Raw genomic sequence first — 23,952 nt, 5'->3', positions numbered from 1 at the left:
CCCCCGGCATTTCCCCAACCCCCTTCATCCCTCTCACTTTTATAACATCGATTATTCCCCCTTCCCTCTTACTCTTCCTCCGTTCCTCACCTCTCCTTCACTCATCCACATTCTTGTCTTCCTCAGAACTGGATTTGAACCCCCTGGCTTACAGAGCCCTAATCGGAATCAACGGAGTACTCGCGCCTAATCTGGCCCAGAGCGTCCAGCTACAGCTCATTCAGAACAACGCGGTTATTTCCCCTTCCGAGTACTTCCTGACGGAAGATAACTTTGATGGGATTAACGTTCGCCTCAAGAAAGAGCTGGACCGAGACGTAAGAAAAAGATTTCTTGTTTCTTGGCTGGTTATGCCCCTTGAGAAAGCTAGTGGCATATTGCATATTATACAAAATGTATATATACTATACCATAGAGTATATTATAATATAATATATAGGGCCTACAGTAAAACCTCTGTATAACGTACAAGACTTGTAACAGGACCGAGGCATAAGATTTCTAAATTCTAGTTTCTTTGGTGGTTATGCCCCTTGAAAATGCAATTAGTGGAGTATTGTATTATATAATTATTATGCAAAATAACACAGAAAACCCTCGGCATGGAATAACGAAGACATCTACATGGCTTATAACGTACTATCGGCTATAACGTCAATGTTCTGAAGCTCAAAGTCTCTTTTAGTTTAATATTTTTTACTCCTTTTGGCTTTGGATAAGGGGTCTAAAATCTTGGGTCCGAAGGCTGTACACATTAGGCTACTCTGAAGGTTTTTCTTTTCTTTTTAAAAAACCCCTGTATTTTAATGTTTTATACATGTGAAATTATCTAAGAGGGCTACCCATTATAGAGTAGAAATGTGGCAGTTTTATCGCATGGGGGGATGTGTGTGTGTGTGTGTGTGTGTGTATGTGTGTGTGTATGTGTGTGTGTGTATGTGAGTGTGTGAGTGTGTGTGTATGTGTGTGAGCGCCTGCGTACACCTGTCTTTCTGTCTGTCTGGTGAGGAAAGGGCGGAGGACTATACGTTAATTGTTTTAGGTGATAGATTTCTAGTAAAATTTTAATGACTGTTAAATATAAATTCATTATCAAATCTTTTTTTCTTTTGACCCAAATGAATGTTATGTCATTGACAGGGGCCTACCTCAAGTACTCAGGACGACTTTGTGTCGGTCACGTATGGTTTGATCTGTACTGACACCAACGGTGTGCAGGTAAACATGACAGGCCAGATTTTACTTTAACTCATGATTTAATTTAATGTAAATGAATATTAGTCATCGTTAAACTTCAATTGACTTTGTAAGCCTACATTTTCAATGTGCATCTGTGAATGTAACAATATTATGTTTTGATGAAAGTACTTGTTAGGTATTTTCATAAAGTTTTAGTAAAAGATCTTTGCTTATCTATTGGAGAAAGTATGGTTATTGAAAGGCAGTGTTATCTTATCAAGACAGATAAAAGTTTTATATACAAGGGTTATATTATATTTCCATCCCTCTCTGATTTGTTTTGTTTTAGTGAGGTTTTACGGTGCTCGCAACTGCATAAGGTCATATGAGCACCAAGGGCTGGATGTCAACAGAGAAGTCGAAATGGAGAAATCAGGCTTACTCTGCTTACCTCTCTAGCCTCAACAGCACAAAGTCTGCTTAGACTATCAAGGCACCCCGGGAATAGCAGTTCACAAGAGAGTGACAAACATACAAAAGAAGTAGAGGAAAAATGACGATAGTAAGGATGAGGAAAGAAAAAGCAGCAGTTCCCACTATGTTGTTCCGGCACAGTATGACTGTGAGACTGTTACAGAAGGTGGTGTATGCACATTTTATTCTGTATTCATATTATGCCTTCTTTCTGATTTTTATTTTCCAGACCACATATCAGTTGACAATCTTCCTGGATGACATAAACGATAATGCTCCGATATTCGTCAACACACCGATTATATTCAGTGCCCCGGAAGGACAAACTGACGTAATTGTTGGGACTGTGTCGGTGAGTGATTCTCCGTCTTTGGTAAACTTATCATTTTAAAAAGATGTTTGAACTGTCGGTAGTTGGGTCTAGTGGGGTCAAACTTTCCTTTTGTATGTTTCAGCTTTCTGTAGCTTTCTGAGTGATTCTCCGTCTTTGGTAAACTTATCATTTTAAAAAGATGTTTGAACTGTCGGTAGTTGGGTCTAGTGAGGTCAAACTTTCCATTTATCGTATGTTTCAGCTTTCTATGGCTCTGAATCTGTTCCTGGCTACATGTGGCCTATTTCATGAAACCTTCCTCTTCTTCGTTAACACAAATGAGATGCCACAGAATTTATTGGCTGTGGTCCTGGCTGCTCTAGTAGTAACATGCTGTTATATCTATTAAGTTAGTTGTTTTGAGCAGTGAAGTGTGTGAAATAAGCTTTTCTTTTTCAAGTCATTTTTCTTTGCTTTTGTTGGAGATTGGAGATTGGTTTTTAAGAAATGTGCTGAATTTGAATGGTGTGTTATTATTGTTTATTCTTCTCTTTTAAGCGCAAAATGTTTCCTTTTCTGCTAAGTGATTTTCAGTGAGGGTAAGCAATGAAAAATGATAATATGCTCACAATTTTTAAGTCACTAATTGAAAATGTAAGTCCAAATTGAGCATATTTATGTTTTTAGCATGTTGCCTTTTTCCAGTAATGTGGTAGTGTAGGCCTATCTATCTGTGATAAGTCCTTGTGTTGAAATACTCTGACTTTCCTGATTCTTCTGTAGATGGAAAAACAGCTATGTGTATGGGGTTTATATCAGTGCTGGCCAACCTAGGTGATGTCACCCACTAGGGGTGGGCTATTTTTGGTAATTTATTGAGCGGCGGGGGGATCACCCTTGTAGTAACAGGCATTATTTAACTCTTCAACCATGCTATTTAAAATCACGTTTCCGTGTAATTTTCTCGTGTTTGTGGAAATGCGACGTGACATATTACATTTTTAAAACCGTTTGTTTCGTGTCAAACTGATCAATAAAGCATACCCAGATGTAGAATTCATTTATCTTTGACTTCCGGGTCAAACTAAAGGCTTGGTTGCTCGTACTTTTTTATATTCGCCCGTACCATAATACAATATAATAACTTCGCATCGGACGGTCGTACCGTCCAGCCATGGTTACGGACATCGACTACCGGGCGCTGCGACTGTCCAGACATGGTTAAAGAGTTAATGCATTTCTTGGAAATACGTGTAGGCTAATGGTACAAACATTAAAGGTGACAAAAGTGGGCGGTGCTTGTTGTTTGTCCGTCACTTATGAAGATGACCAAGACTTCATAAATTGGTCTGTTGACCGTGACTGTGGGTCCGGAGATGGCTGATTAGGCCTATCCGGGCTCGGAAGGTTCGCCCGCAGTGTGGGCACGGGTACATGTAGTCGACATTGCTATAAAAAGGTAGATACGCATTGGTCTAACATGTTCACAATGCTGCTGTGAACACATGTGGATACATTATATGTGAGGCGTGCTAACAGAATGAGTCACTTCTCGCAATCCACAAATGGAGATATTGGCCAAAAATCGACATTAGGGTCAAATTATTTGTAGATTTTATTTTGATGCCATATTCTTTAACTATAACCTGTCTTCTATTATTTTATACTTATAAATGATAAAATTTTTACCTATTAGCGTGATGTATCTATTTCCTTTAGACTTCAATCCAAAGAGTAACTCATTTTGTCAGTACGTTTCACACGTACAGTGTTGCTGCTGTGGTATTTATTGGGCAATATACGAGACATCGTGGTGAAATCAGGCGCTCGTCAAAAGAATTCAATCCGAGAAATTGACATTTTTCGGCCAGTTTAGAATTTTTTTCAGAATTTCTGTTTTTTGGCTCAACACCTTGTATGTCCTTTCGAAAACATTTTTATGTGTGGGTTTTATGGAAAAACGTTGACTAATGGCACAACAAATTTAAATTTGCAGTTTCTAAGGACAGTTATTCTATGAGATTCACCAAACTTTGGCGGCCATTTTCTCATTAATTTTGCCTCTGAAACCAGGTGACCCCACCTCCTTCAATCGCAGATATCTCGACTTCTATTCAAGTTAATTAATAGATATTTTTTCATCAAAAGCAAGCAAATGAACAATCTTTTAGATGATACCAATAACTCCATATGCCCAAAAATTGACGAGCGCCTCATTTCACCACGTTGTGACACATATATTCCTTTTGTCTCACAGGCTGTGGATGCTGATCAAGCTGGAAACCCTAACTCACAAGTCACCTACTTTCTGGACTCATTGAGGTATGGCTGTTGGTGCAATTAATTCCTACGTCATAAGGCTCAGAACTATGAGCTGTAAATTTTTTTTTCTGTAAACCTGAAGTGTGGATGATTTGTTTGCTTATAACACACAAGTAAAAGCTACCCGTTACCAAAGTGATGATCAATGAAAGTAACTGAAAAGATGTTTAAAAATATTTTTTTGAGTGTGGACTTACTTTTTTCACCTGCACTGGTCTTAATTTTGTTGTTGCTGGTAATTTTTGGGGAAGGCGGAGGCCTGTAGTGGCAAGGCTTGAGGCACCAGTAGATGAACGTGGCCATGCGCTGACAGATGACAGATGACAGATGACACCTGACAGATGACAGATACAGATGACAGATGAAAGATTGAAAACTTAATCAGCTTACTATGAACCTTTTTTCATTCATCTAACATGGTATTGTGTTGAGCTTTATAATGACAGTGTAAGATACAACGATATGTGTGCACTCTGACTGGTGGTTTCATACTGTTTATAATTGGATATGAAACCCTGTTGGTAGAACTTCGCAAACAGAAGTGCCAATTTTCCAGATAGATCCGAAAATTTATTAATGATTACGGAATAAAAAACAAATATGAGTGCTCGCTAAGGAATGAGAAACCATTATGTAAGCATTAAAGGATAAAGTATCCTCTATGTAAGAGGTGTGAGTATATATCATGCAGCAGCAAATTTGTCTTTGTAGAGAACTGTAAATTGTTACTAATGTTACCTTACCTTGCCTTACCTTACCTTGCCTTATCTCTTCTCTTCTCTTTTCTTCTCTCCTCTCCTCTCCTCCCTTCTCTCCTCCTCTCTCCTCTCCTCTCTTCTCTTCTCTTCTCTTCTCCTCTCTTCTCTTTTCTTCTCTTCTCTTCTCTTCTCTCCTCCTCTCTCTTCTCTTCTCCTCTCTTGTCTTCTCTTTTCCTCCCCTCCCCTCCCCTCCCCTCTCCTCTCCTTCCCTCCCCTCTCCTCTCCTCTCCTCTCCTCTCCTCTCCTCTCCTCTCTTCTCCTCTCTTCTCTTCTCTTCTCAATAACTTGTATTAGTAACAATTATGAAATTAAGAAACCAGTATATGCAGTTACTAGGAAGTGCACCTCTTCGTTTTTGTGATCGACCACTTTTGCTTGAGTGTGATCATAACTCTTAGAGGGACTCTCGTGAGATTCCTTGTGTGAACCCTTCGCTGCTGTGTATTGTTTATGCTTTCTGCTTACATCCACAGTGATTCTGATACGTAAGTTTTGATGAACCAAAAAATACATATTTTCTTATCTTACGCTTATCTTTTACTGTACTATAATCTCCTTCACCTCCTTCTCCGGAAAACAGTAGTGTTTCTTTCGTCTCTGGGCTTTAGTTAACTCAATGCACATATACTGCATATATATAATATTTCCTGTTTGTTATATATTAGAAACTCACTGGAGATTGCAATCCTCATACACTCTTCTCTTTTGTTATCTGTCTTTGACAACAATTTGAATTACAAAACATTTCCCGTCATAGTTTTAAAAGTGAACAATTATCATGAAATAAGAGATGCTAACTTTGAAAATAAGTAAAATTTTTTCTTCTCAGATTACAAAACATTTATTTCTTGAATAATTTTGCGGGATAGAACACAGAAGCATGGTGATGATCTTTATTTTTGATACATCACAGGTTTTATTGAGCAATCATCATAATTTTTTGCACTGGGTAACAAGTTGCATATGGTTTGAGTTGATATCCACCTACTGCTTAAAGTTCTATTGTCACACTCCTATCCCTCTTTTAGGAATTATGTTCATCTCACTCCTATCCCTCTTTTAGGAATTATATTTATCTCACTCCTATCCCTCTTTTAGGAATTATATTCATCTCACTCCTATCCCTCTTTTAGGAATTATATTCATCTCACTCCTATCCTTCTTTTAGGAATTATATTCATCTCACTCCTATCCCTCTTTTAGGAATTATATTTATCTCCCTCCTATCCCTCTTTTAGGAATTATATTTATCTCACTCCTATCCCTCTTTTAGGAATTATATTTATCTCACTCCTATCCCTCTTTTAGGAATTATATTTATCTCACTCATATCCCTCTTTTAGGAATTATATTTATCTCACTCCTATCCCTCTTTTAGGAATTATATTTATCTCACTCCTATCCCTCTTTTAGGAATTATATTTATCTCACTCCTATCCCTCTTTTAGGAATTATATTTATCTCACTCCTATCCCTCTTTTAGGAATTATATTTATCTCACTCCTATCCCTCTTTTAGGAATTATATTTATCTCACTCCTATCCCCCTTTTAGGAATTATATTTATCTCACTCCTATCCCTCTTTTAGGAATTATATTTATCTCACTCCTATCCCTCTTTTAGGAATTATATTTATCTCACTCCTATCCCTCTGTTAGGACTTATATTTCTCTTTATAATTGTCACAGCATGAAGACCATTACTCATTCAATAATACAATGAAATGTGAAGTCTCCATTGGTAGATTTATATTAGATTTCCAATCTTTCATTTCATTTCTCTCTCGACTCACTTTTAAGTCATTTCCAGTCTTTGGATTAGAAGGCTTTTCATGTAACATTTCTTTTTTTTTCTTTCTTATAAAACCCCCAACTTTTTTTCACCTTTATTTAACTAATCATATAGTTTTGGAGAAGGCTTTTGAAAATCATGTTACATAATTCTTCTCTGCTCATCTTTTTCCCACTCTCTGTATAGATCTCTGTAGCTGGGAATAATTTTTGTTTGGGTTGGGGATAGGGGGTTGAAAGCCAACTCACTGTACACTGGCTGAAGAAGCAACCTCTCTAATGTTGGTACAATTTGTATCAACATTTGTGCTCAAATGTACACGTGTTATAAGCACTTGTGTGTATTATTTCTTCCTTTATTTCTTTCATGTATCCATTGTATTGGGGTAACTCATGTATGCTTACTGTAGGAATCTAGCAGAGTGTCTGGCAGCCAAACAAGCTGCTTCTGATTTATATTAGTTTGTTTTAGTTGTAGAATGTTTTTCTTTACGAGCAATTAAACATTTTTCAGTCAAAAGAGTTTTTTTATTGCTTTTTCCAGACTACAAAAATTACTTGCTATGGTTGGCATATTTGTGTTTTTTTGTAGTTTTTTTTTTTTGGATACAAACTTTGAAAATAATGTAATTTGTCGAGAAAGGGTTGATTTTTTTGGGGTCTTCTCGTGAACGTTGATAGATTGTTAATGAGCTTTTATGTGCAGGCCTGTTGACTCTACCAAGGACTGACAAGATAAAATTGTATTCTGCTCTCCCATTTAACAAAAATCTTGGTTTTCGATCATGGTTCAGCTTCTATGTCTCAGTTTTTCTTCCTAATAATTTTTCCAGGTTTTATGCTTCTTCCCCCTGAATCATATTTTGATAGTTGCTTGTAATTTGGCAGACTGTGGGTCAATACCCTTAGCCCAATGCTTTGTTCATCTTTTTAAAATTTGTGAAAACTTACCAGATGGGCAATCAACTTCTAATCTGGTTTTCCTTTTCTCTTTTTGAATAACTTTTTGTCGTTGTTGGTAATTCAGCAACCTTTAGGTCAATGCTTATATCTCTATGCAGTGTTCATCTTTTCAAAATTTACTAAAACTTTCCATCCAGCTTTGTGGTGAACCTCCAGTCCGGCGTGATCACGGCGAGGGTTCCACTAGACTACGAGCAGCAGAGACAGTACCTGATCCCCGTTGTGGCTCGTGACACCGCCAGGAACAGACTCAGCAGCACCGCCACCGTCACCGTCAACGTCCTGGATATTCAGGATAACGTCCCTTTGTTTGTCCGGACTAATTATGTTGAGACTGTTCCAGAAAATGAAGCCAACATCTTGGTGGCAACTGTTCAGGTACAGACAAAATAATTGTCCTAGTTGTGTTTGTATTGACTTAGAAATTAAGTGCTTGGGAAGTCAAGATATGTACTTGTACTTTTAAGGATCTGAAAACACTGCCTGTTTCTATTGTTGTTGTTGTTGTTGTTGCTTTTATTGTTGTTTTTGTTGTTGTTTATACAGTAGCCGTTGAGCATACGCTCTTCGGCACAGTGCCAAGTTAAAAAAGATGGAGGTCTACGACGTTTGCTCTTTGCTGCCGTATCCGATATTTTCATGTGGAAGGGATGGGAAAAAGAAATTAAGTTCGGAGATCCTGTAGTTTGGTACATTTGAAGACCAGATGCTAAAATAAGCATTTATTTACTTTTGTAAATTCATTGCTATGTATGTGAAGGTATGATTTTTGATTGTGATTTTCATAAATGTTGCTTGAGAGTGACATTTAAAGTGTGTATTGAAGAAACCAGGATGTATTATGGGACAGAAAAATTATCATTCAATGCTGTACTGTTCTGGAGATTTTCATAATGTAAAGCAGTGGTTTGCAGATGTTTGGATAAGATCTCTCTCTCTTTCTCTTGCTTCTCTCTCTCTCTCTCTCTCTCTCTCTCTCTCTCTCTCTCTCTCTCTCTCTCTCTCTCTCTCTCTCTCTTATTTTCTCTCTCTCTCTCTCTCTCTCTCTCTCTCTCTCTCTCTCTCTCTCTCACTCTCTTATTTTCTCTCTCTCTCTCTCTCTCTCTCTCTCTCTCACTCTCTCTCATTTTCTCTCTCTCTCTCTCTCTCTCTCTCTCTCTCTCTCTCTCTCTCTCTCTCTCTCTCTGTCTCTCTCTCTCTTTCTCTCTCTCTCTCTCTCTCTCTTTCTCTCTCTCTCTCTCTGGCGGAGAAGTGAATGGAGAACAATATCTGCTGTTGTCTGTTTCACATCTAGCACTTTATGATGATGAAGATTATGTGTCAAATGAAACAGATTTTTAAAAACAATTTTTGACAGATTATGTGTTTAATGAAACATAATTTTTTTTCTTCTATTTTTGCCAGGCCACTGACGCTGACTCTGTGCCAAATATTGAGTACATTCTCTCTGGGTTTGAGGCTCAGCCTTTTGAGGTCACACCGAATGGTCAGATATTTACGACAGCCAACCTGGACTACGAGGCAGACACAGAGTATGTCTTCTTTGTCACTACGGTCGACGGTCAGAGATCTTCGCTGGCGTCTGCGTCTGCTACAATTACTGTCAGTGTGTTGGTAAGTCCAATGTTTGTTACCGTACTCCTTTTTAAAAAAATGGTCCTACACTGTAGAATAAGTGCTCACCTTGTGTTCCAGGGTTCTTTTGATGTTTGTTTGTAGGTGAAGATAGGGGGCCCCCTTCTAGATGAATGTTATTTCTTTCCACTGTAATCTGGCGCGACTGCCCGCCTCGAATGGCCACTGCTGTCTGCCCCGATCGACTCGGTCCCTCTTTTCACTCACTCGTGAGTACCGGGTCTCTCCAGTCCAGTGGATCTCTCCAGGTCCGTGCGGGGTCAGATTGTTACCAGTAGAGACTGGCCGCTGTCAACTATTCTTTTACACCACATACACATTCTATACTGTTTTTATTTCAGGCTTGCTGATTTTACTTTTGTGTCTTTTCTGATGGGTGTAATACTATCTGTGGCAATCTGAACTTTTTTATCTTTTTTTGTCTTTTCAGGATCGTCATGACAATAATTCACCAAACATTATCTTGAGTAGGTCTGATTTTCTCTTTTGTTTGTCTTTTCAGGATCGTAATGACAATGCACCAGACCTTATCTTGAGTAGGACTGAAATAACCTTGGAGGAAACGGCCCCTGTAGGCTCAACCTTGGCTGTGGCAGACGCTACCGACGGGGACCCACCCGTGAGTTGTTGTTTCTTTTTCTGTTGTTATTGTTGTAGTAGAGAGTGTGATGGAAGAGCGGTTAGTGCGCTCATCTCAGAAGCGGAAAGTCCGGGTTCGAGCCTCGGTTTGGACACTGATTTTTTTGCCCCCTCCTGACCACCCAGCAGTAATGGGTACCAGCTGACTTCGAGTTGGGAAAGTAAAGGCGGCGTGGAAAGGAACTGGCCACCCAACCACAATGTGCCGAAGGCCCAGGAGGTTGTCGCACAAACAAGGCAGTCCCAAATGTCCAGATCGGATGCGGGAACAACTTTACTTTTTATTGTTGTAGTTATTGTTGTGTTTATTGTTGCTGTTGTAGTTGCTGTTGTTGTTGTTGTTGTTGCTGTTGTTGTTGTTGGTAATGATGGTATTGACGATGGCTGTGGCATCTTTTTTGATTCAAGAAGACATGCTCTTTTCTCTCTTTCTCCCAATGTCATTTACATGGTATTCGCAAGTGCTGTTGAAATTGAACATTGAATGACAATTCGATCAGAAAATGAAACATTTGATTTGCAATTCTTTCTTTTCTTCTTTGTGTTTTGACTTTTGTTGATTTTCTGTGCTTTGATTCAGTTTTTGTCAGATGTTTGCAGGGAAATGTTTCCTCTCTTTTTATGATTTGGCTGCTATTCCACTCTGATTCCTCTATGGGAAATTAATTTGACGACAAAAAAAGGGTTAATTGTTTAACACTTTGCCATCATATTTTGGGGAAAATCCAGAGCAACTGGGTGGTAAACATCACCAATCGGCAAGATAAGGTGGCAAAGTGTTAACACTAATTTGATCACTTATTACTGACATTTTTTTTCTCTCTTTCTGTTGTCACCAGAACACTTTGAACAGCCGCATTGCGTTCAATATTGTGAATGTGAGCCCACAGTCAGGCAATGAACTCTACATTGTGGATCCCAACGGGGGAGAAATTTTCCTGGTGAAGCCTTTCTCGACTGATACCTCGAAAGCAGAAAGATATGAGGTGAGCATAGCGATTCATCATCATCATCCAGTGCCAAATCTGCGACAGACATCGAACGATCATGGTTTTCCATTCATTCCTTTGCTCGGATGCTCTCAAAAAAGCTACGTTTCCCTGATCTTTCCCTGTTACCCATTTGTTTAGGTTCCCTAAGTATGTTATTCTGGGCCTATCCCTGCCTCGCTTGCCGTCAATTTTGCCAGTGTGAGCTAGATGTTCAAGACCCTTATGACTATTCATAGCGATTAGAGAGACATATTTTATATCCACTTCTCTGTTATAGACACAGATCTGTATGGATCGTTTGATTTATCTTTACTTGCAGTGTAGGGTATACTGAAATAAAGACCATATGTGAGGCATCGAGGTGAAATCAGGCGCTCGTCAATATAATGAAATCAAAGAAATCTTTTGTCTGATGGGCAATTTTTTTCTAATTTACTTTTTTTGGCTCAACACCTTTTATGTCCTTTAAAAAACACATTTTTTGGTGGATTTTTACTGAAAAACACTGATTAAAGGCACAAAAAATGTAAATTTCCAGTTTCGAGAACTCTCAGATATCTTGAGTTCTATTCAAGATAAATATATATTTTTTTCATTGGAAGCAAGGCAAATAAATCAGCTTTTACATGCTACCAATAGCTCCACATGCCCAAAAACTGACCAGTGCCTGGTTCCATCGCGTCATGACACGTATTGTAATCAGATAAACATAGTCAATGTATCCCACCAACTCTTTACCCTTTTGTGAAGTAGGGTTTTTCCAGCTTTAACGGTCCCCAGTTTTTGCTCGCGAGGATGATGACCAGTTTTAGTTATTTTGTGGTGCTTGTCAAAACTGAAGATGTACGTGATTCATACAATTATACATTTTTGTTATTATTGTAGATTTTGAATCTTTGATTAGTTTTCTGGTGAAATTCCATCCAAAGCTATTGCAGAACAGTTGATGGGGAAATTCTGTTTTTTGTGCATTTTAAGAGATACATTGTTTGTGAGGACGTCGTCTTGGCTTACGATGTTTGACATATGGTGTTTGGGAGCTGTCAAAAAGGGATTAAATGGTCTGAGTAGAGTTTATGCGGGGGAAAATATTTATGATAATATCAGAGAGGAATTTTTTTACCCATTTTTCAGTCTGTCGATGTTTCTCATTTTTAAAGTGCACTTGTTTGCTCTGATTTTATATGTATAGCCTTCCTGTTGTGATTTGGAAATCTTTTTATAAACTCAGATTTTCTAATGCTGGTTCATCGACATTGATAGAATAATGATAAAATAATAATAAATATCATTTATGCTGCACATTTCTGTTTTCCAGAAAATGCTCAATGCGCATTATATTAACAAAAATATAACTCCTTAAAAATGAATGGACATGTGTGTACGTAAAAAACATAATATTATGCAAATATATGTATGTACATGCTGACCCTGCCTTATCCTCCTGATCGTCCAAAGGTCACCATCGCGGCCACAGACTTTGGCACCCCACCCTTGTCAGGGACTGCTGTATTGGTCATTAACGTGCTGAGAAATCAGCAGCTACCTTTCTTCCCTCTGCAAGACTACTCGGCGACGATTCCTCAAACACTGAGCATCGATTCCTTTGTTGTTGAGGTTGAAGCTACTGACCTTGACACACAGGTACCATCTTCTTTAGTTTAGTTTTAGTTTTAGTAAGAGTTTTACAGCATTTGCAACACAAATAGGTCATTTAAAAGACTGTCAGTCTTTGAATCTCAACTTCTCAAAACTGTGTGTTATAGAGTTAGAAAATAAGTTATTGTCAACGGAAGGGTGTGCAAAGTTCTCCAGCGACGTTCACTTCTGTGTATCTTCTCTCTTCTCTCTTCCTTCCTTCCTTCTCCTTTACTCCGATCGCTGGGCCTTATACTTCACCTTTTAAATTCTACTTTTAGGGCGAATAAAGCATTTAACCCATTCAAGAGGTAGGGTTTTTTTCCAACTTTAACTATGCCCAATTTTTGCTAGCCAAGATCATAAGCGGTTTCAGTCTCTTTCAAAATAAAAGATTTATGTGATTCATACATTTTCATTATTGCAGATTTTGAATGTTTAATTGATTTTCCCGTAAAATTCCTTTCAAATCTATTGAAGTGGCATTGCGGGCCTAGTGGTTAGGCTCTAAGACTAGCAGCCGTAAGGTCGTGTGTTCGAATCCCGCCAGGGACGTACATTGTACAGGGGGAGACGTCTTGGCTCACAAAGTCTGACATTAAGTGTATGGGAGTAGTCAGGAAGGAGTTTAAAGCTCCCAAAAAAGTGCTCCGTATTCCTTTCCGTAATCATATGACGAGACTACGATAGATGCAGACAATGTTGCCCTCTATTTGTTTCGTAAATATTTGTGTTCTTGTTTTTCAGCCTCCTTACAACCAGCTCCAGTATGAAATGATCGGGGACGGAATAGCGCCCAACTTTTTCAAGCTGACCAACTCCTTGACCCCGGTCGTCGTTGTCTCCCGAGCTCTGACCTCAGACGATGATCTCACATATACTGTACGTGTTTGATCAAATCAGTTTTGCCATTACATCGTATGTGGGAAATTAAATACGTAATTGTATAAAAAGCGCTTTTGAAGAAATTAAAAAAAATAAAAATTTTAAGTCATCTTTTCGTATAACGGTCATCTGATGTGGAAGTACTTACCCAGATATAATATTTGATACTGGAGTTCTCAAGCAATGATAAAAAATCAGTTAAAATCGCACCTTTTTGATAAAGTGTATGTTTTTGTGTGTTCTGACAGTCTTGATCAATATAATGTAGATAAAACTCCAGAGGGGGAGTGGGAAACGAGAGAGAGAGAGAGAGAGAGAGAGAGAGAGAGAGAGAGAGAGAGAGAGAGAGAGAGAGAGAGAGAGAGAGACAGAGTGACAGAGTGAATGGACCAGTTATGAAACTACATTCTTTGTATTATTGTAAAATGCGCTGAGCACTTTCTTAATTGAAATGCCTTGAATAAATGTTATTTGTCAATATTATTATTATTGTTATTATTATTATTGTTATTAATATTATTACTATTACTGTTATTATTATTATTATTATTATTATTATTATTTTTACTGTTGTTATTATTATTATTATTATTACTACTGTTATTATTATTATTATTATTATTATTATTATTGTTATTATTGTTATTATCATTATTATGTTTTCAGGTTCGCATCGTGGCCACAGATGGCGGTGGAGCGTCGGCGACTGCGACAGCTTTGATCACCGTCAATCGTAACTTGAACGACCCTGTGTTCATCGCACAGAATCAAACCGTCAACGTGGTGGAAAACTTTCCCCTTGCTATTTCAATCGCTTCAGCACCTGCGAGAGACTTAGACATTTTGGTAAGTGGTTAGGCTCTGAGACTAGCTTCCATAAGGTCGTGTGTTCGAATCCCGTCAGGAGTGGGGTGTTTTTTGTATGATCATTGTACTCCTAAAAAGAGTGTTCGTATATAAAGTTGTGGACAAAATGCTTTGAAATTCTTAGAATAGTTGTCATTTGTAGTAAAAATAGTAAGTGCGTGGTGTTTAATACTCCTGTCAACACTGTTCGTTGGCAAGTAAAGGTCAGAAACTGGTAGGCCTAGACCTTAAAATAGAATGTAAGTAGGAAGTAGAGCTCATTTGTGAAAGAGTTAAAGTGTATGTCGATATAAAAAGACTCAGGAGAAATGAACCAAAATAGCAACTAAAATTGCAGCTAATCTAATTGGCCCTCGATGTTTGGAGGATTAAGCTTGGTAAGTGTGAATTCTATTTTGCAATTGCGGAATGCATATTTACAGACACTTCCTATTCATAACATAAAATGTTTCTTTCCAAAACTTTTTGCTATTTTATTACATTTTTCTTTTATTAATATGGTTCTCCTTCTTTTGATTTCATCCAATCTTCAAAGTTGCAGGAAAATCTCTTCAAGTTTTGTGGCTATTATGCTCAGTTTTAAATACCCTCCTCACCGGCTTTCATCTGACGAGTAGATTACTTTTTCCCATTGCTAGTTGTTAACTATTATCAAGTTCTTTATGTCCAGTTGTGTATTATGTATGCGCTGATTCACGTTTTTATAGCAGTAGACATGTATAGTAATAAGGGATTTTAAAAATCAAAGTAACAGTATGTCAAGCTGTGTTAACTTTTTTTTTTTTTTAGAGTTTTAGAGTTCAAAAAAATCTTTTCAATTGTGTATCTGTTTGTCTCACCCATTTTATTGTAATGCAGAATGAGCCTCTTGTCGAGATGAAAATGGGCGATATAAACGTATTATTTTTTTTATTGTTCTTCTCTGCAGGCTCCCCACAACCAAATTGACTACACCATCACAGGCGACATTTTGTCCCTCTTCTACTTCTCCGTCGACGACTCTGGCGTCATCACTCTGAAAAGGTCCCTGACCGACTCGACTGCAAACCAGTTTGTCGTAAGTTGATAACGATAACCTCTTGGAAAGCACATAAAAAAATAATGTCTCAAGGAGATACTTCAGTGGAAGAGCTGGAATTTTTTTAATGAGGATTTTTGTATTGAGAAATTTAGAACTTTGAATTGTTTGTTAAACAGAATTGAATAAGTATTATAAAATTATCTCGTTTTAAGCAAAGAAAGTTGATTGCTTCTTATTCTCAAGAGAATATTCAGGTTTAAAATGGAAATTACAACTTAAAAAAAATTAACACATTTTAGTGTCGAGACTGGCATTTTGTTGGATAATGGGATTATCATGATTAGTAAAGAAATGTATGCAATGATTCGTGCTAGGCTTTGTGCTTCTCAGAACATGTGGGTGAGCTGTCATTGGGTTATCTGAGAGATTGCATTATGTTTTAGAAATAAAATATTGTAGCTTCAAACTCTGGTCTCTGTATATGAGGAGAATGGAGAATGGGTATGTGTCCCACTCCCCAGGAGAGCTTAGGGGGAGCTAGAATACTCGACAAATGCCAGGAGGAAAAGGATTAATTGAATAATCGAATACTTACAAATAGATCTGATCTTTGTTATTCATGTTTTCTAATCCTTGCCCTCTAGTGTTGAAATATTATAGTATATTTTTTATTCCCATTCTCACAGTCAATGGATATCTGATACGAATAAGATCCTAAACATTGCACATGAAAACGGGACATGCGACAAATATAAAAAGAAATAAGAAATTGACATTGATGGTGTTTATTTAGTTAGTCAACACAGATACACAATATCTCTGGTGTTTGTCACACACAGGAGGCCACAGTTCTTATTCTGAGCTAGGAGAAATTCTTATGGAATACCTCAGTCTTTCTGCAGAGATGTTGTATCTCTCTCAGTCCGGGTTGGTCCTGACAGACAGAGTTGGAAGTCCATCTTCTAATAGATGATCTAAATTGTGTCGATGAGGGCACAAAACATGTAGGTCTACATATGAAAAAATATATTTATATGTATCAAGATGCAGTGGAATCAGGCGCTCGTCAATTGTGGGGCATATAGAGTCATTAGTTTCACCGTAAAACGTGTTCATTTGTCTTGCATTTGGCAAAACAATTCCCCTCTATCTTGAATAGAAGTCGAGATATTTGTGACTGAAGGTGAAGGGATCGCCTGGTGTCAGAGGTAAAACTATTGAAAAAATGGCTGCCGAAGTTTGGTGACTTTCAAAGCTTGAGAGTCCTTGGAAACTGAAAATTTACGTTTTTCGCGCCTTCAATGAAAGCTTTTCAGTAACATCACCCCAGAAAGCCATTTTTTTAAAAGGTAACAAAAGGAGGGAGCCAAAAAGAAAAAACTTGAAAAAAATTACCTAACACCCAGAAAAATGCCGTTTTCTTTGATTTAATTGTTTTGACGAGTGCCTGATTTCACCACACTGCCTCACATGTGTAATATCTGCATGGTTTCCTCTTCCTTTTTTAGATCTCTATCCAGGCAGAAGACAGAGGCATCCCTACGACAAGAACGTCCCCGACAAATGCTTTCGTATTTGTGAATGTTCAGAGGAATGACTTCCAGCCCATATTTTTCAACGCTTCGTACGAGACAACTATCCCTGAGACCGTGGGCACAGATTTCACTGTGATCAACGTCTTGGCCAGTGATAGTGACGTCAATGTGAGTAGACGGTGCTTTCTGTTGAGGTTGTTGATTGCTGTTGTTGTTGTTGTTGCTGCTGTTGTTGTTGTTGTTGGTGTTGTTGTTCTTGTTGCTGTTGTTGTTGTTGTTGTTGTTATCAAAACAGCGATTTCATCACACACTTACAAGCACAAATGTACTCACTCGCTCTCTTTATTTCTCTCTCCCTCTCTCTCTCTCTGTCTTTTTCACTCTTTCTCTCTCTCTTTCTTTCCTTCTCTCTCTGTCACACACACACAGACAAACATGCATTGAATATGTTCTCTCTCTTTCTCTCTCTCTTTATCTTTCTCACTCTTTATCTTTCTCTCTCTCTCTCTCTCTCTCATGCACACATACAGACACATACACGTTCAATATTTTTCTCTCTCTCTCTCACTCTCACACAGACACACACACACTCCTTCGGTCTTCCTATCTCTCTCACACACACACACACACAAATATAGTCTTTGTCTCTCTCTCTCTCTCTCTCTCTCTCTCTCTCTCTCTCTCTCTCTCTCTCTTTCGCTCACCTGACACAGACACTCATACACCCATAAACACACACTCATTCAGTCTTTCTCTCTCTTGCTCTCTCTCTCTCTTTCTCTCTCTCTCATATTTAATCTCTCTGTCTCTCTCTCTCTTAAACACTGGCTGTGACCCTCATTCTGTAAATGTTCTTCTCTTTTGACTAAACAATGAAAATGAATTGCTTTTTGGATTGGAATCAATTGTGGTCTCTTAAAAATTTCTATTCCTTTCGTTTAACTTTCAGAGCGAGTTTAACCAGATCCGGTACAAAGCGATTGGAGATGACACTGCTACCGACTTTTTTGCGGTCAACCCAGTGAGTGGTACCATCACCACAAGGCAGTCTCTCGTTTTGGAAAATTTTGATTATTACAACGTAAGTTATCCAACAGTTTAAATATCTAGGATATATGATAACATCTGATCCCAAATGTTCCACAGAAATAAGATGGAGAATTACAATGGCTAAAGGCCCGGTTACACGTAACGATAAATTGCACAAAAGCTGGATGATCTAGCGATCATACGATAAATCGTTAGGTGTAACCACAAAATTGTACAAAATTTGGACGATGAACGATGGTTTGAGGGCTCGGTCGAGAAATCAAGCGCTGCTCGATATTTTTCGTGCGATCACGGTCACACTTGAGGGAGACGCGCTGTGACGTAGATTCACTTTGAAATTTGCCACCGCGCAGAATTAAACTCAGGACTCAAATTTTTTCAAATAATTACCGTACGTAAAAACTGATTTCATATTCGGAATCAGCGTCTCAAAATAAGCAAGGTTGCTCGCGGTGAACCTGATTTGGTGCATTATTATGTATATTTTAGCACTTTTATTATTTAGTTGATCGTCAATTGTGAAGCTGTGCATCAAGGTCACTCGGTGCGTTGCACATCTGCAGTCAAGTCAAAGCTTCCGGTTCTACACACAACACAGTAGGCCTAGAGTATGGCCACCCTTTCTAAAGATACTGTTCGGCAATATCAAAATGTACAGGGGAAAAGGGGGTGGGGGGTGGGGGGCGGCTTCTGTGATTTAGAGGTAGTGTTCGCCTTTCATTCTTTAGGTCCAGAGCTCGAAACCTTCCCATAGAGAGCAGGCAAATCACTGTCGTCGAAAAGAGACATGGTGGCTTTATGACGAGGAATCTCCTCAATCGATAGAAAACTGAACGATAGATTGGAACGTGCAGTTCGATAAAACGGACAGTTCTCTCATACGACGAATCTGATACTATTTATTGTTGCGTGTAACCGGGACTTAAAGCTAGTTTCAATAAAATGAGCCCAATCCTGAAAAATAGAAACATCTCAATGAACACCAAAATGAAAGTTCTGAAAGCTATGTTTGGTCAATCCTTCTTTATGGCTGTGAATGCTGAACAATCACTAAAGACAGTGAAAATAAAATAAAAGCAACAGAAATGTGGTTTCTTAGGAGACTGCTAAGAGTATCGTGGAAGGAAAAGAAATTGAATGAGATTGTGCTTGATGAAGCCCACATGGGACACTCAACGTTAAAAATAATCAGGAAACGATAAATGCAGTTTTTCGGACACATAAATAGACATAAGGGTCTTGAACATCTAGCTCTCACTGGCAAAATTGAGGGCAAGTGAGGCAGGGGAAGGCCCAGAACAACATACTTGGGGAACCTAAACAAATGGGTAATGGGGAAAGATCAGGGAAACGTGGCTTTTTTGAGAGCATCCGAGCAAAGGAATGAATGGAGAACCATGATGGCCGATGTCTGTCGCAGATCTGGCACTGGATGATGATGATGAAGTTGTCTGAATCTCTAAGTTATATCATTCTTATCTTTATTCCTACTGCAAAGCGCTTTGAGTTCGTTATTAGAGGAAATGAGCTATATAAGTGGAATCCATAATCATGAATTTACTATCTTGAAGAGAAATTTTAAAAATTGAATTTTGAGTTTCACGGACAGAGTTGAAAGGTTCGATTGTATGAGTTTGGAAAATGGTGAAGTATGGAAATAGGCTAATTGAGGATACATTCATATTTTTTTAAAAAATGTGTTTGAAAACTGGTGAGGTATGGAAGGAAATATGCTAATTATTTTATGTATTTGTATGTGCTCATTTCGTAACAATGTGTAAGTGTGCGTGTGTGATAAACCGGTAGATATGTGTTTGTGTGTGTGAGTCTGTATGTGTGGGCGTGTGTGTGTGTGTGCACGCGTGCATGCGTGCGTGCGTGCGTGCGAGCGTTCGTGAATATCTCTTCGTTCATGCATTTATGTAAAGCGTCTAGAGTTGAGTTTCAACGAGAGTGAGCGCTACAGAAATAATCTTCATTATTACTATTATTTATTGAGGATACGTTCATATTTTTGTTGGGCTTCAGTTGAGAGTGGTGGCGGCGGACAATGGTGAAGTATGGAAATATGCTAATTGAGGATACAGTCATTTTTTTTTTTTTTAATGTGTTTGAAAACTGGTGAGGTATGGAAATATGCTAATGGAGGATATGTTGGTATTTGTGAGGCAGCGTGGTGAAATTAGGTGCCCGTCAAAATAATGAAAGTGAAGAAACTGTCATTTTTCCGAAGTGTTGGAAATTTTTCTCAAATTTTTGTATTTTGGCTCTTCACCTTCAATCATGTCCATTAAAGAACACATTTCTGTGGGGATTTTACTGAAAAACGTTGATTAAAGGCTAAAAAGATGTAATTTTAAAGTTTACAGGCACTTTCAAGCTAAGGAAATAGCTATACTTTGGTGGCCATTTTCTCACTAATTTTTCCTCTGAAACCAAGCGACCCCTACCTCGTTCAATCGCTAATATCTCGACTTGTATCCAAGATAAACGGATATTTTTTCAACCAAAAGCAAGAAAAATGGACAGGCTTTAAGATGATACCTATAACTTTGTATGCCCAAAAATTTACGAGTGTCTGATTCCACCCCGACGTGTCTCGTTTTCTTTGCTGTAGTTGAGAGTGGTGGCGGCGGACAATGGTTCCCCGGCCAGGAGTGCCACTGTGGTGGTAAGGATCAACATCCTGAGGAACTTCTTCGCCCCGGTGTTTGTGGGTGACCCATACTTTGGCAATGTGCAGGAGACACAGCCTTTTGGCATCGACATCGTGGGCGTCTCTGCCACAGACGCGGACAATCAGGTAGGTGGACGGAGAGTTCGTTTTACGAGGGGGAGGGGGGGGGGGTTAAAAAGTAATGCCGGTTGTTCATTATTTTGCACAATTAATTCATCAAATTTAATGAAATTCAGCTCCCAAGCATTTGCTTATATACTTTTGAACTTGATTTGTTAAAATTTAAGTTTCTTTAATTTTGGCCCGAATAACACTTCACATCAAAATGGAGACTATGTTGGCAAATGAAAATCTGATCCTCAGATGCTCCCCTTCAATTTGAGGGATGATAGCTGCAAGTGTGTTCTTTTTTCTTTAAGTTATAAACGAACTTGCATTACTTTTTGACTCACCCTCGTAGTTTTAGTGAGGTTTTTCGGCGTTCACTACTGCATAAGGTCATATGAGCGCCAAAGGGTGGATGTTGACAGCAGAAGTCCAAATGGGGAATCAGGCTTACTTTGCTCACTTCTCTAGCCTCAACAGCACAAAGTCTGCTTCGACTATTAAGGCACCCTGGAAATAGCAGCACACAGGGAGAAGGAGGATTGAGGATGGGAGGAGGAGGGAGGAGGGAGGATGAGGGAGGAGGGGGAGGAGGGGGGAGGAGGGGGGGAGGAGGAAAGAGGAAGAGGAGAGAGGAGGAAGAGGGAGAAGAAGGAATGAGGGGAGGAGAAGAGAGAAGGAGGAGGGAGGAGAAGAGAGGAGGAGGAGGAGGAAGGAGGAGGAGGAGGAGGGAGGAGGATGAGGGGAGGATGAGGGGAGGAGGAGGAGGAGGAGGGAGGGAGGATGAGGGATGAGGAAGGATTAGGAGAGAGGAGGAGGAGGGAGGATGAGTGGAGGAGGAAGAGGGAGGAGGAAGGAGAATGGTTGAGAGAGGAGGGAGGAGGAAGGGAGGAAAGTGGAGGAGGGAGGAGGGAAGAGGGAGGAGGAGGAACAAACAAATAAAAGGAAGAAGAATAAGGTATGATTTTCTTGTGCCACAGGCCCCACACAACACGGTGTATTACGTCCTGACCGGCGACACTAAAGCGCTGGAGTTTTTCCAAGTGAACGAGGTCACAGGGCAAGTGAGTGTGAAGAAGGCCCTCACCACTGATGTGGACAAGACAAGCCCCTATCGGGTAAGTTCTTTGTTGATGTCTTTACTTTTTCATCATCATCATTCTTTGCTGATGTCTTTACTTTTTCATCATCATCATGATCATCGTGATCATCGTTGTATACAGCAGATAGCAAAACGGTTAAGACCTGGTAGTATTTCCAAGATATTTAATGACGAGTTCAACGTTTCGCCCTCAACAGGCTTCATCAGGAACATTCAGAATATAAATGACTACACTAGCTGTAAAAACCAAAGTGGTACATTCATGTCATCATCATCATCGTCATCATCATCATCATCATCATCATCATCATCATCATCATCATCATCATCATCATCATCATCATCATCATCATCATCATCATCGTCATCAATGCCTTTCACCCCTGGTAGGGTATAAGCCACATACAAGCTCCTTCCATTTATCTCTGTCCTGGGCCATCCTTCCAAACTCGTTCCTAGTGAGCTTCATCTCTCTCATGTCCCTTTCCACACATCTCCTCTATGTTTCCCGTGGCCTACCCCTGCCTCGTGCTCCCTGTGGGTTCCCAACTGTAGCGACTGTTGATTTTTTAATTACGCAACAATACCTTTATGTCCATTATCAAATACACAAAAAATGTAAATTAAAGAAAATTTTTCAGTTTGCAAGGACTCTCAAGCAGTGAAAGTCACCAAACTTTGGCGGCTATTTTCTCGCTAGTTTTACCTCTGACACCTGGTCTTCAATTACAAATATCTCAACTTCTCTTCAAGACAGATGGGTGTTTTTTTTCATAAAAAGTGAGACAAAAGAACAAGCATTTGTGATTATACTAATAACTCCATATGCCTAAAAATTGATGAACGTTGGATTTGATCATGTTGTTTCACATTTTAAAAAGAAAAAAAATAATTATTTCTTATTCGTATTCTTATTCTTATTCTTCCGCACTTAAATGACCTTATTGGTTGCAAGTGCCATAAAACTCTTACTAAAACTAAAATTAGTATTCTTATTCTTATTCTCGTTCTTATTTTTATTCTTATCCACACGACTCACTCTATGTCATCGTTTCACTGGCTGCTCACCGACTTGTTTGCTTGTCCCCCCTAGCTTCTTGTCGAGGCGAGAGACCGCGGCACGCCACAGCTCGTCTCCGATTCAACGGCTCTGGTGCTCATCAATGTTGTGAGGAATCAGAATGCTCCGGAGTTCATCAATCTGCCGTACGTGAGGAGCATCTCTGAGTCTGTGCAGCCGGGAGACTCCATCTTCGAGGTCACGGCCACTGACGCAGATTCTCAGGTATGGTGAAATGGTATGGGTTAAACGCCCCTATCAACACTATTAGGCTATTTAAGGGGCGGGACCTCCTAGTTTAACATTCGTCTCCGATAGGACGGAGCCAAGTGGGAAGTTCGTGTAAAGTGCCTTTCCCAAGGACACAGCGACGGACCGAGCTGAGGCTGGAACCCCCGAACTCGCAATCTCAGGTGTGGGAGGATTTAAAAAAAAATTATTATTAATGAGGTGTGCAGCAAGAATGAGCTACTTCTCACATATTGGGAATGTACATATCGTCTGAAAATCAACATATGGTGTGGTCAAATGTGTAGATATTCCATTGATGCAGTTTTCATCAAATTTGTATCAGCTCAGTCTATAAATTTGAATTATCTATATATAGATAGGGACCTGACGTTGTGTCTTTGGGAAAGGCACTTTACACAAATTTTCCTCACTTCACCCAGGTGGGAAAGGGTACCTAGCTATAGACAGTGAAAGATCTTGTCGATTTGTTAATGTTTGAACGCTTAATCAGCTGCTTGCACTGTATACTTCCAGAGAAGCTGAGAATGTTTCTGAATGTTCTGTGGTCGGCTGGGGGTAATAATATAGTTTAAAGCGCAGAGAGCTTGCTGTAAAGTGGGGTTAAGCGCTATACAAATGCTATATATTATTTTTATCATTATTATTATTATTTTTATTATTATTATTATTATTATTATTAGTATCATTATTATTAT

The 23,952-nt window shown here is 39.0% G+C and overlaps 1 protein-coding gene across 1 annotated transcript in view; it reads left to right on the top strand.

The window, feature by feature from the left end:
- Positions 1 to 101: 101 nt before the first annotated feature.
- The window catches only part of LOC101859258 (protocadherin Fat 4), a gene marked incomplete at its 5' end in the record, with an annotated part of 115,844 nt that continues 91,993 nt past the window's right edge, over positions 102 to 23,952 (top strand). The window contains 18 exons of the mRNA XM_035970948.1: positions 102 to 317; positions 1,141 to 1,218; positions 1,883 to 2,005; positions 4,224 to 4,288; positions 5,520 to 5,531; positions 7,937 to 8,177; positions 9,204 to 9,506; positions 9,832 to 10,053; positions 10,913 to 11,059; positions 12,524 to 12,709; positions 13,451 to 13,585; positions 14,255 to 14,434; positions 15,384 to 15,512; positions 16,985 to 17,179; positions 17,961 to 18,092; positions 20,679 to 20,864; positions 21,824 to 21,961; positions 23,039 to 23,230. Coding sequence (XP_035826841.1) covers positions 102 to 317; positions 1,141 to 1,218; positions 1,883 to 2,005; positions 4,224 to 4,288; positions 5,520 to 5,531; positions 7,937 to 8,177; positions 9,204 to 9,506; positions 9,832 to 10,053; positions 10,913 to 11,059; positions 12,524 to 12,709; positions 13,451 to 13,585; positions 14,255 to 14,434; positions 15,384 to 15,512; positions 16,985 to 17,179; positions 17,961 to 18,092; positions 20,679 to 20,864; positions 21,824 to 21,961; positions 23,039 to 23,230 — 2,880 coding nt within the window. The remainder of the gene's footprint in view (positions 318 to 1,140; positions 1,219 to 1,882; positions 2,006 to 4,223; positions 4,289 to 5,519; positions 5,532 to 7,936; positions 8,178 to 9,203; positions 9,507 to 9,831; positions 10,054 to 10,912; positions 11,060 to 12,523; positions 12,710 to 13,450; positions 13,586 to 14,254; positions 14,435 to 15,383; positions 15,513 to 16,984; positions 17,180 to 17,960; positions 18,093 to 20,678; positions 20,865 to 21,823; positions 21,962 to 23,038; positions 23,231 to 23,952) is intronic.

This window comes from Aplysia californica, unplaced genomic scaffold, assembly GCF_000002075.1.
Source record: "Aplysia californica isolate F4 #8 unplaced genomic scaffold, AplCal3.0 scaffold00346, whole genome shotgun sequence".
NCBI classification, from domain to species: domain Eukaryota; kingdom Metazoa; phylum Mollusca; class Gastropoda; order Aplysiida; family Aplysiidae; genus Aplysia; species Aplysia californica.
This window is presented reverse-complemented; position numbering and strand designations above follow the sequence as displayed.